Source organism: Colletotrichum destructivum, chromosome 10 (assembly GCF_034447905.1).
Source record: "Colletotrichum destructivum chromosome 10, complete sequence".
Classification (NCBI taxonomy): Eukaryota; Fungi; Ascomycota; class Sordariomycetes; order Glomerellales; family Glomerellaceae; genus Colletotrichum; species Colletotrichum destructivum.
In genome coordinates, this window is record NC_085905.1 from 2514842 (window position 1) to 2529727 (window position 14886).

Consider the following 14886-nt stretch of genomic DNA (forward strand, 5'->3'; position numbering starts at 1 on the left):
TCTGGCGACTAACATGGAGTGAAGTAGGTGTTCCAGCATCAGCCAGATCGCCACGCCTTAGCTAAGAAGTCATTGGAACGGCTACTCCTTCATATACAAGAACCACTCTTTGACTGTTCGGCATCGACACACGGCACCGACTTTGCCCGACCGATTGTGCGACTGGCAAGGATCGGCCCGCTGCCCCTGAGCTATCCGAAGCTCCCCGGCAGCCACGGCAAGGGTGCACGGCCACAACGTTATTAAGCGGATCTTGATGCTGGTGTGTCTTCGCCACCTATCAGCCCAGACAAAATCGAGGAACTCCGTCCCGGTTCCGTGTCACCCGTGAGAGGACGGGCGAGCTAGAGACACGGGCCGTTGTGTGGCAAGCAGCCACTCTACGCCTCCAAGGCGCGATACTACCCCACTGGGGAGTAGTAGACTAAGACCAGAGGTGAGCAAAGGAGGCACTGACCGAGTCAAAAAGAGGTAACCGTAAATCCGACAATGCAACCGAGTTGACCCGACTGAGACTAGCACTGGCTGGAGATGAAACCTCCCCCTCTCAACGGTAAATCAAATTTTCTCCGGCATGGGTTTGAGGCAACGTCGATGGGATGGGTAGCTCAGGTAGCTCCAGAGATAGCGTTCCAGCCGAGATTGAGAAGGCCAATAGGATGACTCAGGAACCGATCCGATGCGGCGCCCCCGGTGGAGCTCATTTGACCAACCCCTGGTCATCATCTCCTCGGACACAGAATTTCAGCGGTTGCAGAAGTGGTAGACATTGAGCCTGCAGAAACGAAACCAAGTCGAGATGACGTCCGAAATTGCAATCGAGACCTTTTGGGAGAGGTGTTGATACTAGTCCAAACTCTACCAGGGCCTTGATCTCTTTGCTCTTCGGTTCTATCTCTGTCCCCTTTCCTGGTGATTTGAGGAATGCAGCCCCATACAACTCCTTTCAAGCAGGAAGAGAGCGTTGGCAAACCGAAAGCCACAGAAAGACACCTGTCTTTATCCACAGTCTGCGCCGACTTCTGCATCGATCGTAGGTGAGGAGCGTCTTGGACTATTAGTGAAAACCCACGATGCGGGGAGGAAATAGTTAGTCATGTCTGTTCTCTCAACCGTTGTGCCCCGTCCCGACGTGGACCCATGGCTGGTGAACATCCTCAGGTTGATAGCAGAGACTCCTACATTTCGGTCGCCGTCCAATAGCTGCGGTGCCCTGGCGGCCGTTGAGTTCCGATCCTAGGCCAGTTCCCATCAAAAGAGCGGGTTGCACCGCAGATCGTGGGCCTCTTGGCGGGGTTGGGTGGCCTGTCGTAACCCTACCAGCGTCCCTGTTAGATGCAGGCGAATGCAACGGCGCCGTTCCCCGTGTTGGTTCTCCTGCTGAAGACTCCCCCCGAGCAGAAGAATTTCTTTCTTGGCTTCTTCACTTGCGGAGAAATCAGGCTCCCAGACATACATTCAACATCCAGTCGATCTGATAGCACTTGCTCTTGTGTCTTTCTCTCTCTCTTTCTCGCTCTCTCTCGCTCTCTCTCTCTCGCTCTCTCTGTGTCTTCTCTTTCCACCCCCGTTTATTCATCCCGCAAAACGGCTAGCGCCATGTTGGACGTAGTCATTGTTGGAGCCGGCATCGCTGGCCTCTCGGCCGGTATCTCTTTCCGCCGCGCGGGTCACCAGGTGCGCATCTACGAGCGCTCCTCATTGAGCGACGAGGTCGGCGCCGCCATCAACGTGCCACCCAACACATCGAGATTCCTCACCCGATGGGGTCTCGACCCGGAAGCTTCGGGCTTTGTCAAGGCCGGGCCTGTCCACTTCCAAGACCCCGTGACGATGGAGATCACGTCGACCGAGGCCAACACGGACAGCCTGGAGATGTACGATGCCGAGCTGTGGTTCGCGCACCGCGAGGATCTGCACGATACCCTCAAAAGGATAGCGACCAGTCCCACGGGCCCGGGTATTCCCGTCACCATCCATCCGAACTCGTGCGTTGTTGGATACGTGAGTGCCGCGTGCGGGGAAAAGCCCCCTGTCTATCTGTCCTCCGTGACGTTGCTTTTTTTGGTGCTGATGACGCTGCAGAACCCCGAACTGCCGGCCGTGCAAATGCAGGATGGCGAGGAGATCCAAGCCGACTTGGTCGTGGGCGCGGATGGCATCCACTCCATCGCATGCGAGATAGTTCTTGGCGAGAAGAACCCTCCTGTGCCGCCCGTCCACTACAACTCGTGTTATCGGTTTTTAATCCCCTCCGACGTCCTCGAGGAAAACCCCGAAACCAAGTTCTGGACCGAGGACGCGGACGGTCTCTTGCGCATACTCCCCGACAACAAGGCTAGTAGAAGACTGGTATCGTACCCGTGCCGCAGGTACGTGCTCGAAGTCAAGCAGAACGGAACGTCCGACTGACGAAACAGCAACACGGTTCACAACTTTATCGGCATATTCTATGACGAGGCTATGAAGTCGGCTAGTCGTGAAGGTTGGTTCTTTGCCGCTGCTTGACCCCTGCATTCTTACTGATGCTGTCCTGCTAGACTACCAGGCGAACATCGATAAAGCAGAAGTTGCCGAGCGGTTCGCTGGTTTCCATCCAAGCTTGCTGGCAGTGATCGAGTAAATCCTCCCCTATAGTACGATTAAAGCGGTACCGTCGTCTCACAATCACCACAGTAAAGCGACCGACATTAAGCGATGGCCGTTGTTGTACCGCTCGCCTCTGCCCACATGGCGGAAAGGGAGAGTGGTTCTGGCTGGCGATGCAGCGCATCCAATTTTGCCCCGTGAGTAGTGAAGCTGCCCCGGGGATGGGATTCCTCGGTTCTCAATGGTATTCGCTGACATCTACGCAGACCAAGGCCAAGGGGGTGCCATGGGTCTCGAAGACGGACTAGCCCTGGGCGTCGTGATGGCTGGGGCTTCAGATGCCTCTGATGTCGAAAAGCGCTTGGAAATATACGAGAAGCTTCGCAAAGCCCGCACCAGTGTGATTCAACTGCTGAGCAACGTTGGACACGACGAGACGCATCTCATCGAAGATGCCCTGCTAGAATTCATGTCCAAGGAGGAAATACCAAGTAAGTTGCGTGTCCAGGTCGGTACAGGAGACACTTTTTCTGACTGACGGCATCGACAGAAACACCCAAGGAATTCTTTACGCACAACTTTGACTACGACATTGTGGACGAGGCTATCAAGATCATGGAGGAGTACGACCCCTCGTTCCATCTGCCCCACGACTTCTTCGAGGATGACTCGTTCAACATGACCCACATCAGCGGAGAGCTGTCCAAGATGAGTGGGTTCATCAAGGTCGAGACGTGTATCAGCGTCGAGACTGAGGAGGTGACGGCGTAGAATAGAGGAGCAAAGGAGAATGCATAGGGCTAGCGAGGATATTTAGACGCGAATTTCTTTTTGACGCCTGGAACAGACAGGACCGGCACACAGTTGCTTGTACATGCTTACTATGTTGATAAGGATGGCCAGATCACGGAGGACAAATTTCAATAGAGTTTGGGTTTGACGGGAAGTCCTTAAACAATACATGGAAGAAGAGGTCTTCAAGATTGCCATCATGCCAATCTTAGGCAACCTTTCAAGGCATGATCTCTATAGCATCCGCGTAGGCAACTGGGCAATACTTAGGGCAACATCTAGATGTGTAATCTAGAAGAGGGGATGCCTTTCCTTGGTATTGTTCAAAGATTGCATTAAAACGAGGGTCGCCATTCTCCGTCCCCAGAACAACTCGGTATGGAATGATCCAAGTGCTTCAATTATTACCCACCACCACCTGGCTCTGGCTCCCAGCCATCACATCACCACCATCCTCATCAACGAACCTACTCGTGGTTTCATCTCTCAAATCCGCTGAGCTCCCTTGCTGTCAGCAGTGTAGTCGACAGTGTTGACGCCCTCGGCAGTCTCGCTGTCGCGGTTGGCGTTCATCTGGTCCTCCTTCTCGATCTGCTGGATGTCGAGCTGGGCGACGTTGGCGTCCGGACCGTCGATAACCTTGACAAGCTCCTCCAAGGTCGGCCCCTTGGTCTCGACGTATTTGAAGAAAACGAAGCAAAGCTCCAGGAAGATCCAGCACTGCATCGCATTGTCAGCTTCACACGACCTACTGAAGCACACACGACAGAACTCACGGTGTAGATGAGGTACAGCTTCCACGTCTCCCCTTCAAAGAACTTCAGAGCCACGGGGTTGGCGTAGTTGTTCAGTGTGAGCGCCGACTGGATGGCAATGTTGAGGATCATGAGACCCTTGGCTCGCAGCTGGTACGGGAGGATTTCCACGGCGTATCCGATCAGCAGGCCGGACCACGCGATGGCGTAGGCGACGTTGAAGACCCAGATGAAGAAGATCATGGCGTGGTTCGAACCGGGGGACCCGTACTCTTCGTACAGCGCGCAGGTCAAGGTCCAGAAGATGAAGGTGCCGAACATGCCTCCCGTCGAGGCGAGGAAAATCGGACGGCGGCCGAACTTGTCAACCATGAGGGCAAACGATATGGAAACGATGAGCGACACCATCGAAGATCCGGCAGAGAGCTTTTGGGGGAGACCGACTTTGTCAGTAAGAGTAAAAGTAACGGGGTTCAGAAGGGGGCTAGCACTCACGCCCAGCTTAGCCGTCGAGTTCGTGATCCCAGCGTTATCATACAGGATGTTGGTGTAGTTGGAGATGATGGCGTTTCCGGACCACTGCGAGAAAATACCCAAAGAGATCAGGATAATCAGTCTGTACCGGTTGCCGGGGGTCCGGAAGAAGTCGAGATAGCTGCTGTGCTCCTTCGCGACCTGCTCCATTCTGATCGTGTCCCTGATCTCGCGGTACTCGAACTTGACAGTGGGGTGATCCGCATCCCCATTGGCATGGTACTTGGCGAGGATCGTAAGTGCCTCGTCAAGTCTGTCGTTGGCGATCAGGTATCTCGGGGACTCGGGCACCCCTGGACGAGCGAAAGTCAGCAGGTTAAAGAATATTCGGCGTCACTTGTTAAAGACTTACAGTACACTCCGACAATTTGGACGACTGAAGGAAGGGCTTGAAGGATGGCAGGGATACGCCAGGACCATTGGTTGTTCAAGAAGTCGGTCCCAAAGCATACCCAAGCGACAGCTTCAAAACGGTTAGTACTCGGCACAGCAGTCAAGCGGAATTTCGACCTGGTTTTACTTACTCAAACTTCCCACATTCCAAAGACAGTTATATACCTGTTACGGGAAGTCAGTCGTCTTGTTTTTCGCAACTAGGCTTCAATGATCGGGGCCATGTTGTTCAAGTCGCTAGTCGTGGTAAAGAAACCGGACAAGATGATGCGTTCATGGGATAAAGAGCCAGTTTTCTGAACTGAAAACACAACGACATCTAGTACGGAAAACAACTCACGGTAGTAAGTCTCGCCCTGTGTTGCGGGTGGGCGATTTCTGTTAACAGCATAGGCGATGCCATCTGAGAGAACGAGTTGCCGAAGCCGAGCAGCACGCGGCCGCCCATGAAGCCTGGAGCAATGTCAGTGACCCTAACATCATCTGTTCCAAGTAGAAAGATAAACTCACCGCCCATGTTCTGGCAGCAGCCCTGTAGCAGAGCGCCTGCAATGGTGATCACGCCGCCGATGACGATGGGCAGTCGTCGGCCCCAGTGGTCGGTGAAATAGGGGCTAGAGAGAATACAGTAAGCATATGTTGTATCCATTGACTCATTTTGTGGGAGCGTATATACGGGACCACTTACACAATGGGGATGGATCCCAAGCTGCCAATTTGGTAGAGCGCGGCAAGAAGCCCGAGGAGGTGGTCGGTAGGATGGTCGAAGTAATCCTTCCACGAGTCGAAGTTCTGCACCGAGTTGAAGAACATGCCATCGTAACCGGTACTGGCCGAGCCGACGCACAGAATAAAGGCGTGCCAATACAGCTTGCGCAGACCTGCGTCCTGGTACCAGGTGACATGCTCGAACTGGGGAGCTTCCTCTTGAGCATGGGCCGTCGCCTCCTGGTTGGGCTTCCCGCCCTTGAGCTTCGAGAAGACCATGATGGTAAGAAGAGAGAGAGAATTTCAAAAAGTCTCAAGTGCTAAGCGCGTCTTTGCGACTTGTACACAGACACACATACACACGAGCTCTGAAGTCCAACACTTCCGCAGTGAGACTTGGGTGTGGAGATCCCCAGTTCTTATATCTGGGGAAAGACATAGACAAGTCCATATCCCCGGATTGTCGGGTGGTATTACCGTCTCGTGTTTCTTGGGGGCCAACTAGGAGTCACATGGGGGACGCCCCGTGGTCTTGGATTCGGGGGAGGCAAACAACATCACTCGCTGGACGTAGCTAAACCGGTCTGCCTGGCGGGGCCAGCTTAATTTGCGGTCCCAAGCCGGTCCAAGAGCTCCCATCGAAGCATCCAAGACACGACCCCCGGCCGCGATGGGGACGCTTGGCACGGGAGTAACCATACAGAGACGTGCCTTCACGGACAAGGCTGGCGGCGGTCGAATCACAACCAGCGATGTATTTAGCCGCGAAGGTCTTGGACTGTGGAGTGCCATGAGGCCAAGGCTGAGCTCTTTGCTCTCTCGTTGGGACACTGAGACTCTGCCCAGCGTGCCAAGTGCCCAAAGTGTGGGACTGAGCCGCCAGGAAGCCGGCTGCTGGCCCGAAGAGGCACAGCTTGTGTCGGCAGTCACACCCAGAATATTGTCTCGCGCCACTAGGAAGTGTAGTAATTGCAGTTTCTGTACCCTAAATTGGGACGGGATGCGAGTAAAATTTTCTTGTAGCTTGCTTATTGACTAAATGCATGGCTTTCGTGGACATCTTTGGGCAGAATTGGCTCGTCGTTACGCAAGAGAGACAACCACAGATGCTCAGTTGCTCTCGAAAGCAGGCATTCTACTCTCAACGGAATGGAAGCCCGGGTGGCAACGCTTATCGATGTGGAAACTGTCTGTCGAACTGATAACCAACCACATTGCCAGCGTACCAAAAGACGAAAAGCCATCCACTATGCTTCCAAGGCACAGCAACTTGGTCCGAGGTGCGCCTCGAGCCACCGGGATTTGGCCATGAAGAGAGGGAGTTCGGTCCTCAATTCCATCTTCTGTCCCAGCCTCTTACTCATCGCATCTTGGTCACGTCTCCGAGAACTAGCTGATTGGTTGTCGAGTTCTTGGAACGCGCCCGTCTATCAAATCATCTGCACCTCTCTGCCCACAGCCAGAATCTTGGCTGGCCCATAACTCTGCCAATGCTGAACAGGGCCGATTCGCCTAGATTCTGAAATCGCCCGACGTGATATAGGAGCCAGGCATAAGCCGATGAGGACCTCGCAAGAAAGCATCCCGCTCGACAATTCGGTTTTTCGGTGCGCAACCCACCTTGGTTTCTGTACTAGATCAACGCCGACGACGTTGGTCAAGAGGACGACGCGTCATCTCTCACAAGAACCATTGATGAAAAGCTGGCACTGGGCAGGCCGAGGGTCTTTGCTCTTAATCGCATCAAAACACCAATATCGACAGAAGCTTACAACCGGACGCTGCTTCAACAGACCTTATGGAAATGTGAGACAATACAAGACGATTCAACGAGCAGAGGCAAAGAGCCGAAAGTCTGAAACAACTCCATCCACTTTCTACGTGTCATAGATAAAGAAATAAAAATTAGAATACACTCAGTACAGAGCTCAAAGCAAAACTCCATTCCAAAATACAAGAACATGCCGATCATACCATTATTTCACTTGGACTCGACATCGCCTCTCCACTTCTTGAACTTCCGGGCGGGCAGCCTGAGACTGAACATGTGGTCAATCTCCATCACACTTCGGTCCTTCATCTCCGGCAGGTAGAACCAGCACAGCGCGACTCCTAGGGCACACAGAGCGACGTAAATGAAGCCTGTCTTGGCCCCCAGGTGGCCGGCGTCGGGGTTGTAAGCATAAGGTAGAACGATGCTAATCACCACCGACGAGCCTTGCTGGGCGACGCCGCCGATGCCCTGCGTCTTCGCTCGCAGCCGCAGGGAACTCGTCTCGCCCATGATGGCGTACGAAGCCGGCCACACGCTCATGCCGCAGACGACGATGATGAGAATGCATCCTCCGGCCGTCAAGTATGCCACGACCGGGCCTCTCCAGATGCCAGAAATACCGACGGCAGCCCAGATGACGGTCGAGACGGACAAGGAGATCAGGGTCACCTTCCTCCGTCCGACGCGGGACAGAACCCAGATTCCGAGACCGTTGGCGCAGGTACCGGCTACGATGCCTCCGATCAGGATCATGAGACTGGTGCTGGATTTCATGCCAATGGTCTGCAGGAAGTAACTCGACTTGGAGAGGAGGTCGAGACCGAACAGGGCCGGCAAGAGGTTGGCCATGATGACGATCAACGTTCTCCTTCGGTTCGTGCCCTTGAAACACGTCAGGTAGCTGGCCCCGGCCGTGATCTCCTTCTCCTCGGCGATGCTGGCGCGGACACCCTCCAAGACCTTGTTCGCATCGACGCGAGGCGCGTAAAGTTTCCGAGAGGCCTCGGCCGCCTTGTCCGACTCTCCGCGCTCCTCCAGGTAGGCCGGGCTCTCGGGGATGACGAGGGAGAGGACAAACGGTACGACGGCGAGGATCCACTGCGAACCGAAGGATGCGAGGTAGCCCGCCTTGGTCGGAACGTCGTTGACAAGGTACACGACGATGGAGCCGAGGAACTGCCCGATGAGGTTGCCGGTGGGCACTAGCCCCATCGCCGAGCCGCGGAGGGCCGTCGGGGCCGTCTCGGAGATGTAGGTCATGACGGTGACCTTGAGGATGCCGATAGAGATGCCCTGGACCGTCTTGCCGACGAAGAACATGGCCCGCATGGCGTTCATGTCGGACGGGAGGTAAGAGAAGAAGATGCCGGCGACGCCGAACGCGCAGACGATGGCGCCGGTCCTCAAACCCCATCTGCGCCCGACGCGGTCCTGGTACCATCCCGCAAAGACGGAGCCGATTGCCATGCCCAGCGGAATGGACGCCGACCACAGCGAGACCCAGAGCGAGGGGATGATCAGCTTGCCCTCGTATACCTCGCCATAATCCCTCTGGAACGGCTCCACGGCGACAATGGAGCCGACGATGACCAAGGCGTAGCCCCAGCCAACGATGACGATGGAGAGGGACAGGCAGTACGCCACGACTCTGGGGTACAGCCGGATGGCTTGGCCTAGCGGCAGATTCTCCTCCCCCTCGGCGCCATTGTCGATAGAGCTGCTGCTTGTTGATTTCATGGGGAGGACTTGTGGCGTCAATTCCGGAGGGCTCTCTCTGTCTGGCCGTCGCCGGTCGCCGAGCCGGTTTTTCGTCCGGTTAACGTCAACAACCCCTTATTCGTCCACCCCCCTTATTCGTCACCCCGCACGACGCGTAATCCTATGATCATGATTTCTACCCCCTCATTTCAAACTATTATAACAATTGCAATTATTACTCAAACAACATCAATCTTTCACTACAGACTACTCTTATCATTATGAGTCAATATACCGAAAATCAGATCCAACAGGCCCTTATTGCTGTTACTGATGGCAAGTCTGTCAGGAGGGCTGCAATTGAATGGGGGATTCCTCGATCAACACTGGAGTATCGCATGCGAGGCTGCCAAACCAGATCTATAGGCAATAACTATCGCCAGCGATTATCGACTGATCAAGAGCATCATCTAAGTGAATGGGTGCGAATCCAGCATGCCCTACGCCTTCCACCAACCCATCGCCAGCTGAAGGACTTTGCAGAAAGGATCCTTCAGATCAGTGGCGATAGCCAGCCTATTGGAAAGAACTGGATCCAGGCCTTTATCAAAAGGAACCCATCTATCAAGGTTAAAAGAAGCCGATCTATCGATTCCAACCGTGTTAATGGAGCAACTGCTGATATCATCAGACCATGGTTTCAGCATCTCGCCATACCAGAAGTCAGGGCTATAAAGCCACGTAATCGATATAATATCGACGAGACTGGAATCCTTGAGGGCAAGGGATCTAACGGCCTAGTCCTTGGATGTGCTGAAGTGAAGGCAGTCCAGCGGAAACAGCCTGGATCGCGAGCCTGGACCTCTATGATCGAGTGTATCTCTGCTGATGGGCATGCTCTGCCGCCCCTTGTTATATTCAAGGGTAAATCAGTCCAACAGCAGTGGTTTCCTCTTGATCTTGGCCCTTATACCACCTGGACCTTCACAGCAACTGAGAATGGCTGGACAACAGACGAGACAGCAGTCACGTGGCTGAAGGAGGTGTTTATTCCATTGACAGGGGCAGGGGGCAAGGCGGAGGCAAGGCTGATGATCCTGGATGGCCACAGCAGCCACGTTTCAACAGACTTCATGTGGCTATGCTATCAAAACAACATCTACCTACTTTTTCTGCCACCTCACACCTCACACGTCCTCCAGCCTCTTGATCAGTCAGTCTTTGGGCCTCTGAAGGCTGCCTATAGGAAGCAACTAGGGTACTTGGACCTCTGGAACGATTCAACTGTTGTGGGCAAGAGAAACTTCCTTGGCTGCTATGGAAAGGCACGTCTGGCAGCTCTGACAGGGCAGAATATCACTAGTGGGTGGAAGCGGACAGGGTTATGGCCTGTCTCTGCCAGTTATCCCCTTAGGAATCCTTTGGTGCCTGACAACAGCCCTTCAGCACTAAATCAGCAGCCTCAGAGTAGGTCTGCTGATGACTGGGACTCTCATACGACTATAGTCACGTGGAATACACCAAGGAAGCCAGCTGAGCTCAAGGATCACCTGGACTTATACAGCAAGTTGGATAACAGCAGCAATAGCAACAACAGCACCCAACGGCTGTTATTCAGAAAGGTCCAAAAGGCCTTTTATGATAAGGATTATCAGCTGGGAGCTGCCCAGCTGAAGATCAGCATGATGGAGTCCCAGATGGACAGCATAAGGAAGAGGAAACGTAAGGCAGTTAAGATAGACCCCAACACTAAGTTTGCAAGGATCAAAGACATCCACAGGGCTCAAATTGAGGCTGGCGAAGTCAGCGATGGTCTAGATGAAACCGGCGGTAGTAGAAGCCCTAGTGGAAGTGTTGGCAGCTGTATTGTAGTAGCTGATAATTAGTTGTGTTAATTTCAGCGATTAATAGTTATGTTGTGATGCTTATGATGCGGGGTGACGAATAAGGGGGGTGGACGAATAAGGGGTTGTTGACGTTACGGTTTTCGTTGGTGGGAGAAATGTGATGGGATGATGGTCTGGAACCTCTAGGAGGTTGACAGCCGACATGAAATCCCTACCGGCAGTGCAGGGATTCTCGTGAAAGGGGTTCATCGCCCGAGGAAAATTGGGCAGACAAGGGTAATATAGCACGGCAGAATCGGGTATAGCTCAATGCAGCTAAGATGAGCCTTTCTTTTCAGCTGCGTGAGTCAACTCCTGTCTTGATGGTTACACGCATTATGTTGTCAAGATTGTGTGACTTTCTTTTTCTCTTTCCTTCTTTCTTTTCTTTGCCTGTAGTGTAATGGCCCAAGTGGCAGCATGAGAAGCAGCAAGGCCTTCGAGGATACGGAGTCGTGTAAATTCCCCAAACTTTTCGGGCTCTAACATAGACGTTCTTACTGTCAGCATCTGAATCATGAAGCCGATGCCTCTCTTTGACGGACGAAACACCAAGGAACGACACGAACAAGCGACGATAGTCCTGCCAATGGAATAGTCGAGAAGACTTGACATCAGTGACCGCGCTCTTAGAACGTAGCCCGAGGTTTAAGAGAGGCTTGTTTCTAAGCTGAACACTGGACGGTCCAAGCATTTACATTTTGATATAAGACTTATCTCGGTATCGGAGAATTAAGGATTGTTGAAGAATGCGGGACTTTGCCATGCAATCGCGCGGCGCAGCTCCGCGTTCCTCCCACTACCGTTTGCTTGTTCAGCACGCATGGCAGCCTGCACCTACGGGATCGGGAACGGAAACGGACTGAGATCCAAAATTCCATGCGCCCCCATCTTAACGGTCGGCGTCCGATCCTCCTGGCTAACGTTGTCACTTCTGGTTGGGAGTGTTGACGCGGGGCAGCCCTACGGACACGGATACGGAGTCCCTTTTCACGTTGCATACTTATCCGACAACGACCCCGATGTGTTGTTGTGAGCGTAAACCTGGGAAGACGGTAGCGTTCGATACGTTAGCCAGATATATTGGACCCATCTCTATCGTCTCCTTCGAGAAACGAACACTGTTTCGCGGTTTTTCCAGGGACTCGGCGAATCACTGGTTGAAAACAATCCTGACGGATGTCTTGAAGACTTGATGCCTCGAGCCAGCGACAACTGATATTACTGTGTTGACGTTGGCGTCTTTCCAGAGCGATCAATACGAATTACGAAATAAGGAAACCCTATCCTCTAGGCTTATTGACGATCTCAACGACAGGAAACGTACTCTGAGTTCGATCACACACAAAACAAGAGTATTCAAGACAAGAGCTTCTCCGGAACCCAGGAAAGCGACATGGAACCGTCCCGGATATGCCACATTGTGACTCCAGTCGGCTGCATGGGCTACGGTTTCGACGAGAACATCGTGGCCCGAGAGCTGGCTCAGCTCGCTCCCAGCAGGACTCCAACCGCCATTATCCTCGATGCCGGCTCGACCGACAGCGGCCCAGAGAAGCTGGCTCTCGGGACCATGACCTGCCCTCGCTCGGCGTACGTCAAGGACCTTACCAAGCTGTTGAGGCTGGTACACGCCTTTCAAGTGCCGTTGATCTTTAGCTCGGCCGGAGGCGACGGCGCCGACGAGCACGTGAGGTTGATGGAGGAGATTATCCAAGAAATCTCATCAGAAGAGACAAATCAGTAAGCTATGCCCGGGATGTGAGATGGACTATGCTAACGCGGTATAATAGACACTATTCTTTCAAAACCGTGTCCATCTTTTCTAGCATCGACAAGTCCGTCATCCTCGAGCGTCTCGGCGCAGGTCGCATCACCGGCTGCGGCGTGTGCGTCCCGGCGTTGACGGAGAAGGATGTGACGGACAGCCCCCGAGTGGTTGCGCAAATCGGACCGGAGCCTTTCATCGACGCTATGGAAGCCACGCCCGATTTTGATGTCATCATCGGCGGCCGAGCATACGATCCAACCCCGTATGTCGCCTTCTCGGTGTACCAGCTGAGACAACAACACCCGGACCTCGGCCCAGAGCAGCTCGAGTCAATCCAGGGAGGGCTTCTGCACATGGGGAAGATCATGGAATGCGGCGGTCAATGTTCGACGCCGAAATCGCACGGGGCGGTGGCCACCGTCTACGCAGATGGGACGTTCGACGTTCGGCCGATGGCCCCCGGCTCGCGCTGCACACCCGTGTCGGTTGCCGCCCATTCGCTGTACGAGAACACGAGGCCCGACATCCTGCGCGGACCGGGGGGTGCTCTCCACCTCGATCAGGCCCGCTACGAGCAGCTCGGAGACGGACGAACTGTCCGCGTAAGGGGGGGAAGATTTGTGTCCTCGGCCTCACGCGGCCAACCATATCAGCTCAAGCTCGAAGCCGCGCGGGTCTTGGGATACCGGTCCATCGTCATGGGCAGCATTAGAGATCGTAAGTTCGGCGTGGTGCTTTCATGCCAAAGCAGATAGGAGACTGTGAGTTGGCTGACACTCAGGGTGCAGATATACTTGTCCAACAGCTTGACAGTTTTCTCGTCTCTGTCAAAGGATACGTCAAGCAACAGCATTCCAGCATTCTTGGAGATTGGGATCTTGACTTTCACGTCTACGGCAAGGGGCAGAGCACACTCGCGGGTCCGGGGGAAGTATTCCTGGTGGCGGAAGCCGTCGCGCCGACTCAGCAACTCGCGACGGGCCTCGTGTCAACCGCGAGAGTTGCCATGATTGTACGTACCACTGTCCGAGATAGACTCGTCACCGTGACTGACAATCGCGACAGCATGGTCCCTATCCGGGTCAAAAGGCCACTTCTGGCAACCTTGCGTTTGGGCTTGCCGGGAAACTGGAGATCGAGACGGGACCTTGTGCTCAGTTCTCCGTGTACCATCTTATGGATCTGGAGGCCGGTGAAGAAAGACTCTCTCACCAATCCCGCCTCATCTGCTCCAAGGTGTCTGTCTTTGAAAAGGCAGAGCGGGCTGAGAATCAGCAAGACTTGAAGAATCACTATAAAGTATTCGAGCCAGTTCCTTCAACCCCGAGCGGCAAAGAAACTTCCACGTCAGCAATCGCAAGCCAGGAGAGCGCCTCATCTCACCCGCCAGAGACCCTCTCCGACATCTCCCGGGTCCTCCGGTCCAAGAACGCGGGCCCATACGAGATCACCATGGATGTCATGTTTGAATCCCAGGCCGTCTTCGACGCTGTCGAAGCCTCTGGTCTCTTGTCTCCGGCCAACGTAGCCGAGGCCCTGCGTGTTAGACCGGAAGACATTGTCTGGTCGGGGTTCTTTGCCCCGGCGCTTGCATTCAAGGTTACGATTCCCCGTTTCAGGGCCGGTAAGATGGCTTCAGCAGGCAGCTTCATGGAGAATGACATTCACGGCTCGCAGCAGCATCTGGGGCTCTCCGTCATGAAGCTGCCACCAGGACTTATGTCTTAGGTGAGAAGGGGTGTGTCTTGCGGCACTTTTACCTGTACAATGCAAGTTTAACAGACAATGGACTAGACAGAACCGAGGAATGGGAATAATATTACGTCCATTGCCCATTTTACCACTTCGAGACTTCCATCCGGTGGTGATGGTGAACTTTGCCGAAGGCCCCTCCCTGTCCATCCGACCTTCAAGAATCCAGGCACAGTTCGGGGTTCATCAACGCGGGGCACGGCACACCATGCGGAGAAATGACGCAAAAAGGAC

The 14886-nt window shown here is 54.0% G+C and overlaps 4 protein-coding genes across 4 annotated transcripts; 2 read left to right on the forward strand and 2 right to left on the reverse strand.

Moving 5' to 3' along the window:
- Nucleotides 1–1335: 1335 nt before the first annotated feature.
- On the forward strand, nt 1336–3638 carry CDEST_15047 (Putative FAD-binding domain, FAD-dependent oxidoreductase 2, FAD binding domain-containing protein; the record flags this gene model as incomplete). Its single annotated transcript, XM_062931203.1, has 7 exons — nt 1336–2004; nt 2086–2372; nt 2421–2485; nt 2541–2619; nt 2677–2786; nt 2856–3080; nt 3140–3638. 7 exons carry the CDS (start codon nt 1336–1338, stop codon nt 3358–3360), a joined length of 1656 nt encoding a protein of 551 aa, XP_062787254.1. The 3' UTR covers nt 3361–3638.
- A 229-nt stretch (nt 3639–3867) lies between these two features.
- CDEST_15048 (Putative major facilitator, sugar transporter, major facilitator superfamily) lies at nt 3868–6050 on the reverse strand (the record flags this gene model as incomplete). Its single annotated transcript, XM_062931204.1, has 7 exons — nt 3868–4101; nt 4158–4963; nt 5023–5133; nt 5195–5228; nt 5404–5516; nt 5574–5677; nt 5752–6050. The coding sequence occupies 7 exons, from the start codon at nt 6048–6050 to the stop codon at nt 3868–3870; spliced, it is 1701 nt and encodes a 566-aa protein (XP_062787255.1).
- Nucleotides 6051–7752: 1702 nt separating this feature from the next.
- CDEST_15049 (Putative major facilitator, sugar transporter, major facilitator superfamily) lies at nt 7753–9282 on the reverse strand (the record flags this gene model as incomplete). The annotated part of the gene is made up of 1 exon (XM_062931205.1): nt 7753–9282. The coding sequence occupies one exon, from the start codon at nt 9280–9282 to the stop codon at nt 7753–7755; it is 1530 nt and encodes a 509-aa protein (XP_062787256.1).
- Nucleotides 9283–12525: 3243 nt separating this feature from the next.
- Nucleotides 12526–14628, forward strand: CDEST_15050 (Putative acyclic terpene utilization; the record flags this gene model as incomplete). The annotated part of the gene is made up of 4 exons (XM_062931206.1): nt 12526–12872; nt 12923–13617; nt 13689–13912; nt 13966–14628. The coding sequence occupies 4 exons, from the start codon at nt 12526–12528 to the stop codon at nt 14626–14628; spliced, it is 1929 nt and encodes a 642-aa protein (XP_062787257.1).
- Nucleotides 14629–14886: the final 258 nt, after the last annotated feature.